The sequence below is a fragment of the Lissotriton vulgaris genome, chromosome 1_1 (genome assembly GCF_964263255.1).
Source record: "Lissotriton vulgaris chromosome 1_1, aLisVul1.2, whole genome shotgun sequence".
In the NCBI taxonomy this organism is placed as follows: domain Eukaryota; kingdom Metazoa; phylum Chordata; class Amphibia; order Caudata; family Salamandridae; genus Lissotriton; species Lissotriton vulgaris.
Window position 1 is genome coordinate 614450140 of NC_141685.1, and position 19446 is coordinate 614469585.

A 19446-nucleotide genomic window follows, 5' to 3' on the forward strand; every position below is an offset into this window, starting at 1 on the left:
ATCCACTTCACCGGACCACCCATCCTTTCACAACATACGGCAGCTGCCCCGCTCATCCAAGCCATACAATGCGCTCCACGCCGTGGTCTGGGTTATGCAAACAGAGCAGGGCTCGGGGGCAACCGAGTTAGTCGGCGATGAGCAGAGGCTCCGCCGGGCCCGGGTAATGGGGATTTACAGGCAAGGGGCCGCTGTACGGGACCACACGTCCTCCTCCAAATGCTGCTGCGGCTCCTAACACATCAATGGACCGATGCGGTCTCATCTAATCCCCCGGGGCTCCGGGAGTCCAAATCAGCATTCACCCGGTTGGCCGAGGATTATTACAATACGGGCCCGCCAAGTGCACGGCCTCGCAATGTCAGGTGGCAGAAGCAGGGCGCGCCTCCGCGGCTCCGCACACACAAGAAGGTACACCCAGCAATGGGGAGTCAAGGATTTCTCTGCAGCAACAGCGCGGCCGCCCACTCGATCGCGGACCCTCGCCCATTCGTGCAGGCCACTCCAGGTCTGGGCTCCAAGTACAGCGCTGATTCAATCAGCGGCGTTTAAAGCGGCTATCGAGGCATCCTCTGCTGCAGGCGAGTTGCAGAGGCCTTCACACGGTACCCACTGCAGACATGCCTCGTTGAGGCAGAATCAGACGTTTTCTCGCAAAAGGCATCCTGCAATCTACCTCGAAGCAATAGCCATCCGTGGTCGTCAGGAGGAACTGGGGTGAGCGCGTGGACTACGATATAGCAGGCCTTCCAGCGGTCCCCACCACAGGTTAGTGGCTCCAAAGTAGCAAAGACGTAGCCGGAGTTAGTCTTGTAGTGTAAAGTTAGTAAGAGTAGTAAGAGTAGTAAGAGATGTCCATGTATATATGGATGCAACAGTTATAGGTACCCGGGGAGGCGGGTGGGCACATGTGACTCTACAGCTCTACATGACAAGAACAGCTGCATACTGGGTAAGTTGCATTTGCCGTTCAAGGCATGTGAGCTGTAGATGCCCTGCATAGAACCAAAAGCAGTTCTCTCCCAAAACTGTGGCTAACCTATAGCTGTTGCAGTGGTCTGAAATAGTGTACGTAAACCTGCTTGGCCCACATTAGCTTGCTGTCTTGCTAACACATCTACACAATAGTGTTTTGTGAATGTGTGAGGTGTAGACCATGTTGCTGCTTTGCAGATATGGGGCCATATGTATCATTCCAAATTGTGATTGCAAATACTAAAATTCGCAGAATTTCAGCATTTGCGATCGCAATTGGGCTTAATGGTATGTATTAAAGAAAAACTGCCTCACAAAATAAGGAATCGCAAAATTTGCAATTCACTATTTTGCGATTGCATTTAAGGAATCGAAAATTGCGATTCCTTAAATGCAATGTAAGAGGCACAGAAAAAGTGCAATTTGGCCTTATGGAATCGCAAATTACCACCAACTTTAAGTTGGTTATTTGCGATTTCTTTGAAAAATGCACTTTTTTGCATTTTTCAAAGTGCCATGTGGCGCATGGATGTGCGCCACATGGCACTTTGAAAAATGCAAAAAAGTGCATTTTTCAAAGAAATCGCAAATTACCACCAACTTAAAGCACACATGCACATTTCAGGGGTGCACATGTGGCGCACACATGCACCCTGCCACCCTTTGGACACCCTGCCACCATTGAAATTGCATTCTCAATTTGTGATTCTCTAATTGAGAATCGCAAATTGAGAATGTCTTCCCATTCATTCCTATGTGCTTCTAGGCCCATAGGAATGAATGGGGAGGTATTCCTTAATTGCAAAGCGCAATTTGCGATTCGCAATTAAGGAATATGTAGGATACATAGCTTTTTGCGATTCTCTAAAAAAAAAAATCGCTATTTGAGAATCGCAAAAGAACATTGTGATGCATATGACCCTTGATCTATGGGTATATTTCCTAAGAATGCCATAGAAGCCTCTAGTTTGCATGTGGAGTGCGCTCTAGAGGGAATTGTTAAAGTTCTTTTTGCTTTTGCATTGCATATTTTCCGTTAATAACTTAGGCGTCCGTCTGGACAAAGCCCTTACCTTTAAGGAGCACGTTACTCAGACAGTGGGCACCTGCTTCTATACTCTGGGCCTAATTAGTCGAGTCTTTCCTCTCCTTCTGGATTCTACTCGGAAGGCTCTCACTCAGGCTCTCATATCAAACAGTCTAGACAGTAGACTTCAGGTGGTCTAGAACACGACGGCACAACTAGTTCTTAATATGCCTTCTAGGAAAGCCGCTCGCCCTCTTCTTTTACAACTTCCTTGGCTCCCCATACACCAACAATTACAATTCAAAATCTGCTGTACCATTCACAAGACACTCCATAATGTTGGCCCTAGTTATCTTTCGGAAAACTTTACTCCATATCGACCCTCAAGGTCTCTCCGCTCCAGCTCCAAACATTTGCTGGAGGTTCCTAGAGGTAGGAGAGCAAGATTAGGGGGGAAAAGCCCTCCCCTGCCTTGGCCCACTGTATTGGAATGAGCTTCCTTTACATTTAAGGCAATGTTCTAATCATCTTTGCTTTAGAAAACTGCTTAAGAATACTCTCTTCTGTTTCTGATTTCAGCTGTACTCGCATAGATCTCTGATGCCTGTCTGAAGCGCAGAGATACTCCTTCATGAGTAGATTCTGGCGCTATACAAATAAAGAAATAAATGCACGCAATGCCGGATTTTGATATAGGATTGTATTTATGAGGTGGAGCAAATGCGATAAATTGTTATTTTGCAGAAATGTTTTGTCCTTTCTATATAGAAAAGAATAGCTCTTTTCACATCTAAAGTGTGTTAAGCACATTCTGCCACAGAATCTGGTTGACAGAAGAACACAGGCAACTCAACAGATTGGTTGATATGAAAGGCAGAAATTACCTTTGTTGAAAGTCTGCAGAACCACTATGTTTTGGTGTATTTGTAAGAATGGTTCTTCTATGGTTAGTGCCTGAAGCTCACCCACTCTCCTTAAAGATGTGATAGCTATGAGGAAAGCTACCTTCCAAGTAAGTTGCATTTCACATCTATGCAATGGTACAGAGGGTGGACCCATTACTCTGGTGAGGACAACGTTGAGATTCCACACTTGAGCAGGTGGAAGTCTTGGCGGAAGGATTCTTTTAAGTCCCTCCATACATCATTTGATGACAGGCACTCTAAAAAGAAACAGATGTCTGTTCTTTAGGTATGCAGCTATTGCAGCAAGATGTAAGCGTATGGAAGAGTACGCTACATTGGAACGCTGCAGATGTAGTAAATATTGCAGTACATTACAAATACCTTCCACTTTGCTGCATAGCATACTCTTGTGGTAGGACGTCCAGCCTCTTTGATAATATTTATACAGTCTGGCAGAACATTAAGGTAGCCAAACTCTAGGATATCAGGTGCCAGATCGCAAGGTTATGAAGGCTGGGTTTTGGATGTCTTATTTCTCCATGGCTCTGAGTGAGCAGATTGGGAGTGAGGTATCGTTTTTGGTGAGGAACTACTGATTGCTCGTCAACCCTGGTTCACAACCCTGTTGGAGCTATGTGGGAGTAACTAGAACAAATGTCTGGGACGCTTGTCTGAGCTTCAGAACCACTAATGGAATGAGTGGGAGAGGCAGAAAAGCATAAGCAAATATCCCTGACCAATTCATCCATAGTTCCTTGCCCTTGGACAATGGGTGTGGATGTCTAGATGGGAGGTTTGGGCATTTTGCGTTTAGGTTTGTGACAAACAGATGCATGTCTGGAAAGCCCCACATCTGAAAGTATGGGAGGAAAACTTGAGGGTTGAGTTTCCATTTGTAGATCTGTTGTCTTTGAGGACTGGGCAGATCTGCAATTTTATTGTATACTCCTGGAAGTTTTTCTGCCAGGAGAAACATGCTGTGATGTATGGCTCATCTCCAGATCGTCTGTGCTAGGTGTGACAGCTGGAGAGAGTGTGTGTTCCCCCTTGTTTGTGTATGTAGTACATTACTGTCAGGTTGTCTGTACGGATCAGGACAGCTTTGCCTACTAGATTAACTTGAAACGCTTAGAGAGCTAGAACAATCACGAGCAGCTTTAGATGGTTTATGTGAAGCTGATTTTTCAGCAGGCTCCACATGCCCTTAAATGTATGTGTCTGGAGATGAGCTCTCCAACCAGTGAGCCATGTATCTGCTGTTAGCACTATCTCTGGAACCAGGTCGATTAAGGGCCGCCCATTTTAAAGATTTTGTGTATTCCACCACTGCAGAGAGCGATGGGTGCGGCTGTCCACCAACACTAGCTCTGATAACAGACCCGAGCCTGGTTCCACTGACTTAATAAGCACTCTTGAAGGGGACGCATGTGAAGTATTGGGTAAGGGACTATTAGTATGCAAGATGCCATCATCCCTAGCAGCTGCACGAACACTTGAGCTGGCAACGAGTGCGTCCTTTAAGTCCAGAGTGGACAGATAGTCGTTTTGTTGAAAGAGGGGAAGAACTTGTTGGAGAGTGACCATGTAAAAGTGGCCAGATTGAATGTTTAGATTTAGTTCTCGGAGGTCTAGTATAGGCAGGAGAGAGCAGTCCTTCTTGGGAATTAAGAAGTACAGGGAGTATACCCCGGTACCTTGATGTTTTAATGGGACTAGCTCCAGTGCTCCTTTTTTAGGTCTCGACTACGGCATTGCTTTAGCAATGTTTGTCGAGATTATAGTAAGGCTTTCAAAAGTCTACCCAAACTGCGGATCGGGTACAGTGCATGTGACCACAACCAGGCGCGCCACCTCTGCTGTCACTTCAGCTCACCATTGTTGTAGATAGCTACAGGAGTATGACCCATAAACCACGTTGGGAACAGGGTAGGTAATTGGGAGTAAAAAACAATATCCCAACTGGTGGTATTGTATAGACAATTCCATATGCATGCGAAAATCATTATGTGGACAGAAACTTGGAGACTCAATAAGTTTTTGGAATGTGCTCATGGCATCATAATTGAAAAACGTTCCCTGGTTTTATAATTATATGATGCCATGAGCACATTCCAAAAACGTATTGAATCTCCTTGTTTCTGTCCACGTAATGCTGTTCGCATGCATATGTAATTGTCTATACAATAACACCAGTTGGGAAATTGTTTGTTTACTCCACTTCAGCTCACTAGGCTGCACAACCCCTCACTCTCCATATGCTCGGTCGCGGGCCTTTCCTTTGCTCTCACAGGCTCCGCTCCCCCGCATCAGACTTTAAAGGAATGAGCTCCCCCGCCCCCGGAGCCCTTCCCTTCAGGAGACTCTAACACACTAATTTTCTGGGTTGCAGTCATTACCAGGTTAAGAGGAGTAGAACCTATTTAGACGCCATGGAGCTCAGGTTCTGTGCCTGGCACCGAGTAGCGAGGTTGCGTAAACTTTCTTGATTTTCGTTGGCGTTACCACCAGTTTTGAAACTCTCACTGGTTGTTATTTTTTCACTCTCTCTTCCCTTGTTTTATTTTTAGAGGAGAGACTTCGCCGAGACTTGAACCCGGTTCAACAGTACCAAAGTCAGCAGTTCTGTATAATATGCCACATTACTAAAGCTAGTTTGTTTTGCTCCGTCCATGTCTCATTGCCTTTAGTGTCACAATAAGGTTGTTTTGGGGATGAGCTCATTGTAAGCTTGTTTTTACAAGCTTTTGTGCTTGTTCTGCCTTCACTGCCACCCCTTTGTTTCGGAACTTTCTGGCAGCCCCTACCTCTAATCCTTGGTTGACTGCTGCTTCTTGTTAGATTTACTTGCTGCTCACATGTTTTTTTTATGAATTGGGTACAATTTAAGTTTTGACAGTGTAACCAAAAGATCGTGTGTGTGCATTTGAAAACTTCTGGCTGGTGCTCTCATGAGGAGCTATATTTCCCATCAGCCGGTTCTCATGCTCGTCATTCACCGCCCACTTCTTTTCCTGTTTATTTTTTTTAAAATAGGCGGAAGCAGGGGTGTGCCTGCCAAGCATGACTGAGTAGCGATCCCCATGTTATGGGTCTCTTTTACATGTATAACCTGATCAGGGTAGAGTAGTACTCCGTACACCGGTCCTCCTAAAAGTGAACGGGTGCCATCTAAACTGATAACAACATGCAGAGAAAAGTGTTGCTTGGCGTGTATGCATTGTTGATGGTGTTCCGTCTTCATTTCCATTTTTAGAATACGATCAAGTAGATAACGTGCTTCGATAGATAACTTGCTTTGGTAAAGCGGTCGTCCACTGCCTGCATATCAAGTATAGCAATAGGACTATTCTGTGCTGCCTGGCTGCCTTGCACACATGTGGTGAGGCACTGTTCTCACAGCCATACACCGACACCCACTGCACTCAGTCAATGCATGCCCGTACAATTCACCTTTGCAAGCATTTCCAAGATTGACTGACAGCTACACCACCCTGTACAAACATTTCCAGAAAACTTCGAGTATCAGAATTTCATAATTTCAGGATATATCACTAACCACAATATGTGTGTTTTGTGACATTGTTGGCCAGATGAGTGTCTTTACCCTGATCACTGATGCTGCTGGCTAGCCGCCTGTCCTTAGACGCTGCAGAAGGTCTTACTCTGCTGGCTGGGTTGGTTCTTTTGATGTGAATGTTATGAGCATCCCTTTTCATGCAATTCCCTTAAACAGCCTGCAGGCTCCTCTGCAGCAGGCATTTCGCCCTCCCTTTTCGCCCAGTCCTTCGCGCGCAGACGCCATCTGCCTTAAACAGCCTGCAGGCTCCTCTGCTGCTGGCATTTCCCCCTCCCTTCTCGCCCAGTCCTTCACCTCGGCGTGCACTCGCCCCTCCTTTCTCTCCGTTCGGCCGCTTTGATGTTTTCAGTTAGCCACGTGCTCTCAGCCTCCTCTCTGCCTTTTACCTCCATATTTCTTGCTCTAGGTCCATTCCTTTCTCCCCATCGTTTCCTTCCTCACTGACTTTATCTGCATCTTTCACCCTATCCTTCCAGCCTTCATCATTCTCCACCTTTCTTCCTCCGTCTTTCTCCTCCTCCCTCTCGTGTGTGCTTTCTCCACGTGCTTCGGTCTCCTCCTGTGTTGATTTCCCACTCCCTGCCTCTGCCGCCTTCTGCTCGCAGTGGCAGACTGTCCGTTTCCTCTCTGCCAGTGTCTGCTTGCTAAATATTGCATCTGCTGGATTTATACCACCAGCCTGGGTGGGGCGGCTGCTGTGGGGTATGACCTAGCCAACGCTACTCTGCCAGGCTTGGACCCCATCCATGGCTCTGTTTACACGAGCAGTGTGCAGCCCTGCCACTCCCGCCCCTTCCTGCAATGGGCACACATTAAGAAGTAGGGCGCACGGAGACCTTCTGCACTTGGCGCAGCCCCTGGGCTGGTGACATTTCTTGCCTCTGAAATCTGTGTTATTTTCTTGCTGTTGCCGTGCTCCCCTGGGTGTAATGGACTTTGTACTAACAGGCCTAGCACCCGCACGATACCCACGCACAGCGAGGCTTTGCCCAAGCACTTCCATTGACTGCACTAGTTTTTCTGCGCAAGCACATCCCAGCTCAGTTTCAAGTGCCCGCAGAGCCAGCTCATCAGGCTCTGTTCAAAGTGCCCACAGCCTCTCGGCGTATCTATGCTCCAAGACGTAAGCTCACGTTTCATGGCACATTTGAGCTCTGCTCCAGTTGCTTACTCTGCCTGGGACCACCTGATATGATCAGGTGGTGAAAGTGTCCAAGTACACGCAGACTTCGACTAAGGTGCCAGGGCACACAAAGGGCGTTCCGCTGGTGCTGACACTTCCTGATGTGCCTGGGCACTGTCACCTCTCAACACACCCTTTTGAGAAGTGACTTCTCCTGAAACCTCTTAGCTTTTTTTTTTTTTACATGATTCTGTCATATTGCATCCAGGTACACAATAGCTCCTCTTAGTGCAGAAGTGAGGCCTTCTGTGCGCTTTGCATCGGTAACTTCCATTGATTTTCAAATCACTAACGTTGCTGCGAGTTTTCCAGGACTCCGTGGTAGTGCTGCATTCTGGTGCGGTTAGCTTCGGCGCTTGGAGAGTGCTGCCAGCCTCCGTACACATGTTCTCGTCTGTGCTTCTGATCGGAGTCCATTGCTTTGTGTGATACTAGCCGGAGGGCTCCATTGTAGTGCCATGTACCACAGGTGCCAGTGCTCATTGGTGGTTCATTGACAGCCGACCCATGTTGTTGGTGCTAATGCTACAGAGTGCAAAGTTAGTGTTGGGTGATACTAGTCATGGGACTCTACTCTAATGCTGATGGCTAAAGGGATCAGTGGTGGTGCTGTGCATTGTCGACTCCACTGCCGCTTGGTGTGCTGTGTACTTGTGGCTTAGGAGTTGATGGTAGTGTAATGTAAAGTAAATGCTGCAGCCTGAACTAGCCTGAGAACCTTCCTCTATTGACACTACAACTGCTATTTACCCACCCTTCGAGCATCTTTGCCCCTCACTGCACCACACTAGCACCAACAAGGCCATTAGTGTCTGTGGGACACACACCACCAGTTCACATTTTGCCACCAGGCACACACACCACCAGCTGTCAGTGCACTGTTTCAAAAGACACACACACACACCACCAGCCGTCAGTGCACTGTTTCAACAGGCACATACACACCACCGGCCGTCAGTGCACGCTTCCACCAGGCACACACACCACCAGCCGGCAGTGCACACTTCCACCAGGCACACACCACCAGCCGTCAGTGCACGCTTCCACAGGCACACACACCACTATCAGTGCACGCTTTGCCAACAGGCACACACACCAGACGTCAGTGCAGGCTTTCACCAGGCACACACACACCAGCCGTCAGTGCACGCATTTACCAGGCACACAGCACCAGCCGTCAGTGCACCCTTTCACCAGGCACAGCACCAGCAGTCAGTGCACCCTTTCACCAGGCACACACACCACCAGCTGTCAGTGCACGATTCCACCGGGCACCAAACCACCAGCCGGCAGTGCACACTTCCACCAGGCACACATACCACCAGCCATAAGTGCACAATTTCTACAGACACACACACTACCAACCATCAGTGCACGCATTAATTGTGAACGCATCCACAATTAACTATTGTAGCAATCGCAGTATGGCGCACTATATTTTTAAACAGGTCAGTGCACGCTTTTCCACCAGGCACACACACCACCAGCCTTCAGTGTAGGCTTCCAGACACACACACCAAAAGCCGTCAGTGCACGCTTAGCCACCAGACACACACACACCACCAGAAGTCATTGAACGCTTTCACCAGGCACAGACACCATCAGCCATCAGTGCACAATATCTACAGGCACACACACCACCAGCCATCAGTGCACACATCAATCTCAGTATGGCGCACTTTACTTTTAAACATATATTGATCTAAAGCGCAGCATTCCACCATTGCTACAACAATAAACACTTTTTTAGCCTACGATTTATAGACTTTTGTTGCAATTGGTGTTGCAATACTCAGCAATGCCAATAGCACAAACTTAATTATTGCGAGACCTATTGCATTGCAAATGCTTGTCTAATAGAGCGAGAACTTTTTTAGAAGTGTAAGATGTTCCTGTGACATTGCATGTGATCTTGGAAGAATGTTTGGGGAAGTGTCTGTAAGTTCCAGGTCGCACTGACGAGCAAGAGGGTCCACGGGCCACTCCCATTCGTCCTCAGCCTCCGCCATGTGCGGCGCAGCAGGGACCGGGAGAGTAACACACGGCGTCGGGAACGGCGCCGGCCGGGGCCGAACCGCTGCCATGTCCCAATTCGGATCCCAGACGGGACAGGGGCAGAGGCGGAACCAACTGGATCCACTGCAGAGCGGCAAGCGGAGCCGAGGGTGGCACTTGAGCCGGAGCCAGCAGCGTAGCGACAACGCTTCAACTTATTTTTGTGATGTTTCTAACCCGAATCCGAGGGAGAAGACTGGATCCCGAGGAGTGGAGATGGTGGTCCCGCCAGCGCACCCGGAACGGCCCCTGGACCTTGAACGGCGCTGGGACAAGTGCCGTACTTGAAGCAACTTCCGGCGTCGCACCCTCAAGGCCTTCGGGCCATGGCTCGACAGTCCAGACAGGACCGGGAGTCGTGGTCGCGCTCCAGGCAGGATAGACAGATGTCGTTGGGGTCTGCCACCGACCTATTGAGACAGCAGGCCTCACAGGACTTAAAACCAGGCATCCCTACTTACAAAAGAGAAGACCAACAAGAGACAAAAGTCCCAAAAAAGATAGTCAAAAAGTGACTAAGGTATGCGTTCTAACTGGATCTGCGCTTACTGGCGTGGCGCATGGGTGGCGCCTAATTAAGTCTCTGTGACGTCATCTCGGCGCATACGACGCCACCTATTGACGTGCAGTGGTACTGCTAGCAAAACTTCCCGGATCCAGTAGGACGCCTGGGGATATTCGAAGATAAGGAATCCATCACCAACGTGTCTCTTTCAGATAGACCACCTGCACCCCTTTTAGCCAATAACTAAGATTTTGCCAGAGAATAAATATAAAGACAATAAAGTGTAGGAATGTTCATTTTCAGTGCGGAACAGTCAGAAGATCATGAATGCTCAATTTCCGATTTTTGTTCTCACAACATTTTAAGAATCACAAGAAACAATAAATCTGTTATCAGGAGACTACAAAAAGAAAAATAATACCCAGAGAAAACATTTTTACATTTACAACTGTAGTTCATTAAACAAGGAACAGCTTTTGTCCAATAGTTACAGTATCATAGAAACATTCCAACAAACATATGTTCATTACATAACCAAGAGCAGGACCTCAAATATTAAGATGCAAGTCTACAGATAACACTGAACCCAATGGCAAATGTAATGGTCTGTTTACTTACCTTTTTGGAATATAAATACAAGTTTGGAGTTCGGCCAGGTACAGGAATTCCAGCTTTAGTCAGCTTTATAAAATATTTTTGAACCCTGCTTGCAACCTAGGCATAAAAAGTGAACGTTAATTACAAAATAGATTGCACATTTAACATCGCTAGCTATTGTTTGCTTTCAGTATGCCTTACAAATGAATCCAGGAAAATCTTACAAATAAACAAACAATAAACCCCTAACAAATATGATGTTTTAATAAAACATTTATACAGAAAGCAGGTTTGTAAAAGAAGAATCACTGGTTTTCAATTATTTAAAGAGGAAAAAGAAATCTTTTGAAAAAGTGCTGAAGTGTTAGTTTTGAGATACATATGACAATTTGAAACAGGTGAACTCCAAGAATCACAATTGAGTCACACAGAAAAGTGAGGTACTACAACATTCGCTCTCGCCGTGTTCCCTTCTTCAGTGAATAAAAGGCTGGAGGTCATCATGGAGAGATCACATTATTTGGACAGAAGCACAAGTTACTACTTGTGTAACCATACATCTGGAAGAGACATTAGTTAGTGATAGATTCCTTACCTTAGAATATCCCCAGACGTCAGACTGGATCCGGAAAGTTTTGCTTAGCAGTACCCCTGCGCGTCAGTAGGTGGCCTCCTGCGGCTCCACATCTGTCACTGGCGTCGTAGGCGCCGAGATGACGTCACGGAGAGTACTTAGGCACCGCCCATGCGCGCGGACGTCAGTTCTGTATATAACTTTCCACGCCAGGAACGCAGAGCCATGCAAGATACTAACCATTGGTGCATAAAACTAGGGCCCTAAAAGGGATGACCTTAACCCAAGTAATCAGTTTGTAGAACGGGGAAGATGGGCGGGGCGGTAAGGAATCTATCACTAACTAAGGTCTCTTACAGATATTTTGTTGCACAAGTAGTAACTTGTGCATCTGAAATAGACACATTAGTGATAGATTTCTTACCTTAGAATAGATACCCCAGCAATACCAACCCCGGTGGTTGGTCTGCGAACAAAATGACACCAGGAAGTCACGGAGCACAGAAAGTCCAAAGAAGCCGTCCCTCCGGACTTGACTGTCAAGGCAGTAGTGCTTGGTAACGTGTGCAGCGAGGCCCACATAGCTGCCTGACAAATGTCCTGCAAGGGAACGCCTGCGTCCTAAGCAGAAGGGGCTGCCGTTGCCCTGGTGGAATAGGCACGCAGCCCCACAGAAGGCTTTCTTAGCCAATGAGAAACATGCTTTGATGCACAGAACGACCCACTGGGAGATGGTCCGCTTGTGCACGGCCGACCTTTTTTGGCACCCATGTATCAAACAAAGAGCTGGTCATCTACCCGGAAATGTTGTGTACGCTGCAGATAGAATGAGAGTGCCCGTTTTGGGTCTAGACGGTGGAGCCTCTCCTCCTCCCTTAAGGGAAGCGGAGGCGGAAAGAAGGTGGGCAAAGTGATGGTCTGCCCGATGTGGAACGGCGTAACAACCTTTGGCAAGAAAGAAGGGCAGGTACTTAAAACAACCTTGTCCAGATGAACAGAAAGGAAAGGAGGTTTGGAAGAAACAGCCTGGAGCTCACTCACTCTTCTGGCAGAGGCGATAGCTACCAGGAAAGCAGTCTTTAAAGTGAGAAGACGTAAAGGACAGCTGTGAAGTGGCTTAAAAGGAGCGCACATCAAATAAGCCTGGCTGCCAGAATAACATCACAGACTTCGGGAGGAAGATCGAAAGTTGACAACTGTCGCAGCTCAATCTCCACGCATGGAGGTGGAGGCTGGACAGGTTCGTGTGAAGGACCGTCCCCTGCTGCTGCGACAGAAGATCTTCCGAAGAGGCAGTCGGATGGGGGGGATCGATCGCCATGCTGAGTAGCTCGGGATAACGTGCCCAATCCGGAGCCACAAGGATGAATTGGGCCCGGTCCCTCCAGTTCTTCTTCAGCACTCTGGGCAGAAGTGGTATAGGCGGAAAGACTAAAAGAGTCGAAGAGCGAGTGCTGCCCTGAAAATTACAACGTGCAGAACTGATGACATTGCGCGTTCTCTTCGGTGACGAATAGATCTAACCAAGGCTCTCCCCACTGCAGAAAGAGACCTTGAACCACGTCCGAGTTCAGACGCCATTCGTGATCCATCAAGCACCGGCGGCTGAGTTTGTCCGCCCTGGCGTTCAGAGAACCTGCCAGGTGTTGAACCACCAAGGTAACCCTTGACGTTCCAGCAATGTCCAGAGGCGCAGAGCCTCCTGACATAGGGTCCAGGACTATTGTTAAGTATACAATGCCTCTGACACCATAGATCACAAAAATTATTTTATGTCCAAGTCCTATTTATTGACATTGAACGCTCATGTTTTATTAGCACATTATTTTATGAAGAATTTGAAGGGGTACACATTGGGTGTGAACAACTCATTTTTGATTATCTCCTTATATCATAAAGTACATTCAACATATATTTACAACAAATAACTTGCTGACTTGTAAATGAATCAACATGAGACAAAATACACAATACACAGTGATGAAATTAATAAGTTCAAATATCAACAATACACAGTGAAAAAATAAGTGAATTCATATATCAACAAAATCTTATCTGTAATTGATATATCAGGGTCCTACTATGAATTTACGGAAGGTTATATTGGTATCCCAGGGGTGTGTTATCAGTTTATCCCTCAAAGGAATAGTTAATTGTCCTGTATCTGGCCAGGGAAAGTCGTTTGTTCCAGGACCCCACCCCAACCTGCTTGTTGCAATACCACATGGCAGTGGTGTTGTCCATGAACACCTGCACCACACTTGCCCGGAGGGAGGGAAGGAATGCCTGCAGTGCAAGTCGGATCGCCCGCAGCTCCAAAAGATTGATATGGAGCCGGGACTCCCCCGGAGACCAGAGGCCTCTGATCTCTGCTTCTCCTAAGTGGCCGCCAAATCCAAGGAGGGAGGCATCCGTCACCACTGTGTGCTCCCGTTGGGGAAGGGAGAGGGATCAGCCATGGACCCAATCGCGATTCGTGAGCCACCACTGCAACTGTTGTGCAGTGCCCTCCAAGATCTGGACATGATTGCCCTGATGCTGTGCCCACTGGAACTTCAGATCCCACTGCAGAGCCTGCATATGCCATCTGGCATGAGTCACCAGCAGGATGCAGGAGGCCACCAGGCCCAGGAGCCGGAGGGTCATCCTGATTGAAACCCGGGAAAGAGGCTGAAAGATCGGAAACATAGCCGGAATATCCCAGACTCGCTGCTCTGGAGGATAAACCCGAAACAGCTTTGAATACAGAACTGCTCCGATGAAGGGGAGCTTCTGAGAGGGACTCAGGTGAGACTTCGCCACGTTGATGGAGAACCCCAGAAGGTGCAGGAGGTCGGCCGTAGTCTGAAGGTGGCGGACGACTGTTTGGGGCGAGCCCGCCTTCAACAACCAGTCTTCGAGGTAGGGGAAGACGGACACCCCTGACCTGCGCAGATGAGCTGCGACCACCGCCATCACCTTTGTGAACACCCGGGAGCACTGGTAAGGCCAAAGGGGAGCACAGCAAACTACAAATGCTCCTGGCCTACCATGAACCGCAGATAAGGCGGTGGGCCGGCAGGATGGGTATGTGAAAATAAGCGTCCTGTAAGTCCAACGCTACCATCCAGTCTACAGGGTCTAAGGCAGTCAGGACCAGAGTCAGCATCTTGAACTTCTCCTTCCGGAGGAAGGAATTGACGTCCCGGAAGTCCAAGATGGGGCGCAGGCCCCCTGGTCCTTCTTGGGGACCATAAAGAAGTGGGAACAACAACCACTCCCCACTTCCTACCCGGGAATGCACTTGATGGTCCCCTTGGCTAAGAGGGCCGTACCTTCCTGTTGAAGAGCCAAATGATCCCCAGACAGGCGGTGGCACCAAGGTGGACTGGCGGGAGGGGAAGACCAAAAGGGAAGGGAATAACCCTTGCAGATTATCTGCAGCACCCACTTGTCCGACGTAATGTCGTGCCAGACGGGAGGTGGTAGCGGAGCCTGCCACCCACAGGCGTGGGGTGCTCCACAAAGCTCGGACTAGGAAGGTTTGGAGGTAGGAGCAGCAGGGGTGGAGGTGGACTGACTCGCACGCTGACTCCCCGCCCCACCCCTGCGGAAGCCGCAACCAGGGCTGCGCTGAGGCTGGTTCTGCACAGGCTTGTTGAAGGAACGTGCCTGGGTGCCTCTGCTCTGGTTACGAAAGGAACAAAAACCAGCAGTGGCCGGGTACTTTGCATAAAGACCCAAGGACTTGGCCGTGGCCCACAAGTCTTTAAAACGCTCCAAAGCACAGTCGGCCTTATCGCCAAACAGGCGGGTGCCATCGAAGGGCATATCCATGAGCGAGCTCGGGACATCAGGCGAGAACCCAGTTGAATGGAGCCAGGCGTGGTGTTGCAACGCCACCGTTGTAGAAATCGCCCTGTCCAACGAGTCTGCGGTGGCCAAATCACACCGAATGGCAAACTTAGTCGCATCCTTTCCTTCAGCAATCGCCTGAGAAAGGACAGCCTGGACCTCCTCAAGACACGGAGGCAACACCTGAGCAATGGTATCCTACACTGCGTGAGAGTAGCGACCCAACAAGCAGGCGATGTTTACCGACCGCAGCCCCAAGCTGGCCGAAGAGAACAACTGCTTACCAAACTGTTCTAGTTTCTTAGAGTCCTTGTCCAGCGGAGCCGAGGGAAAGGCACTCTGCGACGTCGAGGCCTGGATGACCGGACTCTCAGGCGTGGGATGGGTGGTCAGAAAGGCCGGGTCGCCAGGCGTCAGGCGGTGGCGTCTGGCGACGTTTTTATCCACAGGGGCCCCGCGGCTGGCCACGACCAAGTGCCCAGGAGGACTTCGGTCAGGGCTTCATTGAAGGGAAGAAACGGCTCCAACGCGGTAGATGCCGTCTGGAGCACCTCGGTGAGGAGGTTGGTTTTGAGGGCCACCGTGGGGAGGTAGAGGTTGAGGGCCTCGGCAGCCCAACGGAGCACCATCGTGTAGGAAGCGCCCTCCTGCATAGTCGGTGGGGGAGAGGCAAACCCGGGTCAGAAGAGACATCGAGGTCACCAGCGCCCTCCAGGTTGTCCACCCAATCCTTCTCGGAGTCACACTGCCGGACAAGAGGGTCCTCGAACCCTTCCCAGTCTTCCTCCGCCTCAGGCGCAGTAGGGGCTGGTCGCAGAGGCAGAGCCAGAGGAGGGACAAACTGAGTCGGAAACTGCACCGGCCGGGCCCGAATCAGCTTCCCCTCCCAATGCGGATCCCAGGTCAGAACAAAATGGACTTGGCACCGGGGCAAGGGTGGAATGAACGGCACCCAGTGCGGCGCCACGGAAACACTGCACCTTGTGGCACCTTGGCTGGATCCGCTGGCGGAGCCGACAGGATTTGGACACGGGATCGCAGGGCCCAAAGGCGCGCCGGCGGGAGCCAGAGGCCTAAAAAGGAGGTCCATGGCAGCAAGAAACTCTGACACCTGTTCAGGAGTCGCAGACGGATCCAGGTAGGGCGGGTAGACCGTGGGACTCCCAGGCTCCGCAGGAGCACAGGGGCGTAGCCCCTGTCCCCCTCGTTCGCCTCCAAGGAGCGACAGGGGGACTTCGGAGAGCGAACACGCTTTGACTTCTTATGACGTGGCTAACCAGAATCTGAAGGCGAAGACTTCGAGCCCGAGGAGCGACGGCTCCGTTCCTTCGAGCGGTCCCGGTAACAGCCCTTAGACCCAGAGAGGTGGTGTGGCGAATGTCGGACCTACAGCAATTTCTGGCGCCGCTCCCTCAAGGCCTTCGGGGCCATGGCTCGACAGTCCCGGGAGTCGTGATCAGTCTCCAAGCAGTAGAGGCAAACATCGTGGGGGTCCGCCACATACATATTACGGCGGCAGGCCCCACAGGACTCAAAGCCAGGCATCCCTACAAGCACCAGGAGAAAAGGGGGAAAGACAAAAGTCTCAAAATAGTAGTCAAAAAGTGACTGAGGTACGTGCTCAATCCGGATCTGCACTTGGTGGCGCGGAAAAAGAAAGAACTGACGTCAGCACGCATGGGTGGCGCCTAAGTACTCTTCGTGACGTCATATTGTCGCTTACGACACCAGTGACGGACGTGGAGCCGCAGGACGCCACCTACCGGCACGCAAGGGTACTGCTAAGCAATGTTTTCCAGGTCCAGTCTGACACCTGGGGATATTCTAAGGTAAGGAATCTATCACTAACGTATCTCTTTCAGATAATGCAGTTGTGCAGAGGATGCACAGTGCAGAAACTTGTTGGTAGGGAATACCCATTCTCAGCAGGATGCAAACTTTTGTGCATCAGAAATACAGTAGCCATTTTAAATTATCAGGTCGAACTCTCCTCATAGCTCACAGTGTTTTTTGCTAGGCAGTTAAGCTACAACGCCGCCACAGCAAGGACCTCGCTACACAGATTCTAAAATTTCTCACAAAGATCCTTTTGGATGGTACTGAATGGACAACTGTATTGCAGAGTAGTATCCTGGAGATGTGTTAATAGAAACACTCTTGAACATTTATCTGAAATGCTTAGACTGGGGTTGTACTGTAAGGTTACCCTGTAAAGAAATAGGGTGGTCTCTAAAGTGGATTACTGAACGTCTTTACAAATGTCATGTACAAGTCATTCGAGTTTTAGTAGCATATAGAGATGCTAATATTATGGAACAGGATGTTAACAGTATTTTTTTGCAGTTTTACAGAAATACTCTTTCTATACTACATTATATAGTGATAAAGCTCAAGGTCATCCAACGCATAGGGGAGAAATACTAGTGTACATGTATGTTTGAGAAAGATTATCTTCGTATGCTTTACTTTTCAGGAATTACCGATCCCATCTAGAAGTGCAGAGTGGTAGTTACACAGAGATGGTGCTCAGGTATATCCATTCACAAATGCAGTTACGCTCAGTTCTTAAAATGGCAAGATGCACAAGATAACTTGTCTTATAGGCATTCTCGACATTCTGCAAATCTCATTAACCCACCGAGTGAGTATGCATAAGCGGTACAGTTCTGAGTCTTTTATCCCATTCCCCTTTCCCACTTCTCCCTCGGTCTCTCATAGTCCTGTACATTGGAACAGTGGTTGTGATGATATAGAAAACAACATTGCTCCCATTAGATTGTGTGCAAAAGGTTAGTAGAACCTAACAGAACATGTATAGAATCTTTTTTAATGCACATCCCAAGAAATTACGGTTCTTATTTGTACAAATGGAATTGGATTACTGTATCCTAAAGCATACATGGAAATATTAAAAGATAAAGAAAGAAAAAAAAAGCATTTAAATAAAAATAAGTCAGGTGGTGGCCCGTTACCCTGGCAATGAAGTGCTCTTCTTTTTGACCATCACTCACAGTGGAATGAGATAACGGTTGAAGTGGGATGCCCAGCTGTCCATGCTGAATGCTCTGGTGGGCAAGAAAAGTATATGAATGGCAGCTGAACAGATCAAGAGGTGCAGACTGGTCCAATGCCCGTAAATGTATGTAAACATGTATGTATGAGGGGGCAGAAACTGCTAAAGCAGTCTTGAGGCCAGCCCCAAATCATTACTTTGAGAATCACTATAATATCCAGAAGCTGGTAAACCGAAACAGAACACCAGTTTGTCTGCACCAGGGTAAAGATACCATTTATAGGTGGAGGTACTAAGGTGCCCCTTCACCAGGATTGTATGCACTTCGGTTTTTACTTTCCTCTTCAGATTAGAATTCAGATGCTTTGGTGCTAATGGGAGCAGGCCAAGATACCAGAAATTCATCAGATTTATTCATGCATGTCAATCGTTACATTGCAGACAATATTTGTGAATAAGATCGAACAAACTTAGATTCTCAATGGGTGTGACACTCGCATAGAAGAGCAGATTGTACACAAACTGGTCATCTAAACTACCTGCTTTGCAGTTCGGTTGCCCAAACCGTCCGCAATCTTCTGCCAGCGTCGAGATTCAACTTCTTCTGGCGGAAACTTGAAGAGTAATTGTTCAAGCCTTTTCTAGATTTTAGAAACAACAATGACAAAAAAAAGAAGAAAAATCAGAGAAGGTTTGCCTTTAAATTATTAGGAAACCATAACACAACCTACACTGTAAAATATGCTGCAAATGAACACATCGAATATGAATATCAAAAAGGGAAACTTGTTTACATTATCTAAGAATGCCCATGGCCAGCAGTCTTCAATATATAGCTGTGCTGATTTAGCACCAAAGTTGTCGAGTACCGACATTTGCTACACTATATTTTGAGGACTATGGGCATGTGTATTAGCTCCACAGTAATATGCATGCTATCTACCCCAATTACTCAAACACAGCAGACTGGCCATCAAACCAATAACCAGACATATGTACATCTAAGATAACAAAGTGCTGATCAAATAAGAGCAAGAAGCTCAAATACTCCCTTACTTAATTTATAGATCTCTTCCATTAGTGGTAGCAGATTAATGAGCAAACACTGTAAGGTGGAGGCAACACCAACAAAAACTAAGGAAAGCCAACATTGGTCAAACTGTTAACCTACTATGGACCACACATTCTCCGCGGCAAGAGC

General features: G+C 48.3%; 1 protein-coding gene across 2 annotated transcripts in view; it reads right to left on the reverse strand.

Annotated features, from left to right (window-relative positions):
- The window catches only part of ZZZ3 (zinc finger ZZ-type containing 3), a 430359-nt gene that overhangs the window by 236714 nt on the left and 174199 nt on the right, over nucleotides 1–19446 (reverse strand). For both annotated transcript variants that reach the window (XM_086954138.1, XM_086954139.1), the window contains exons 7-8: nucleotides 18785–18886; nucleotides 10846–10941 (exon numbers count right to left, since the gene is read on the reverse strand). In XM_086954138.1, coding sequence (XP_086810264.1) covers nucleotides 10846–10941; nucleotides 18785–18886 — 198 coding nt within the window. The remainder of the gene's footprint in view (nucleotides 1–10845; nucleotides 10942–18784; nucleotides 18887–19446) is intronic.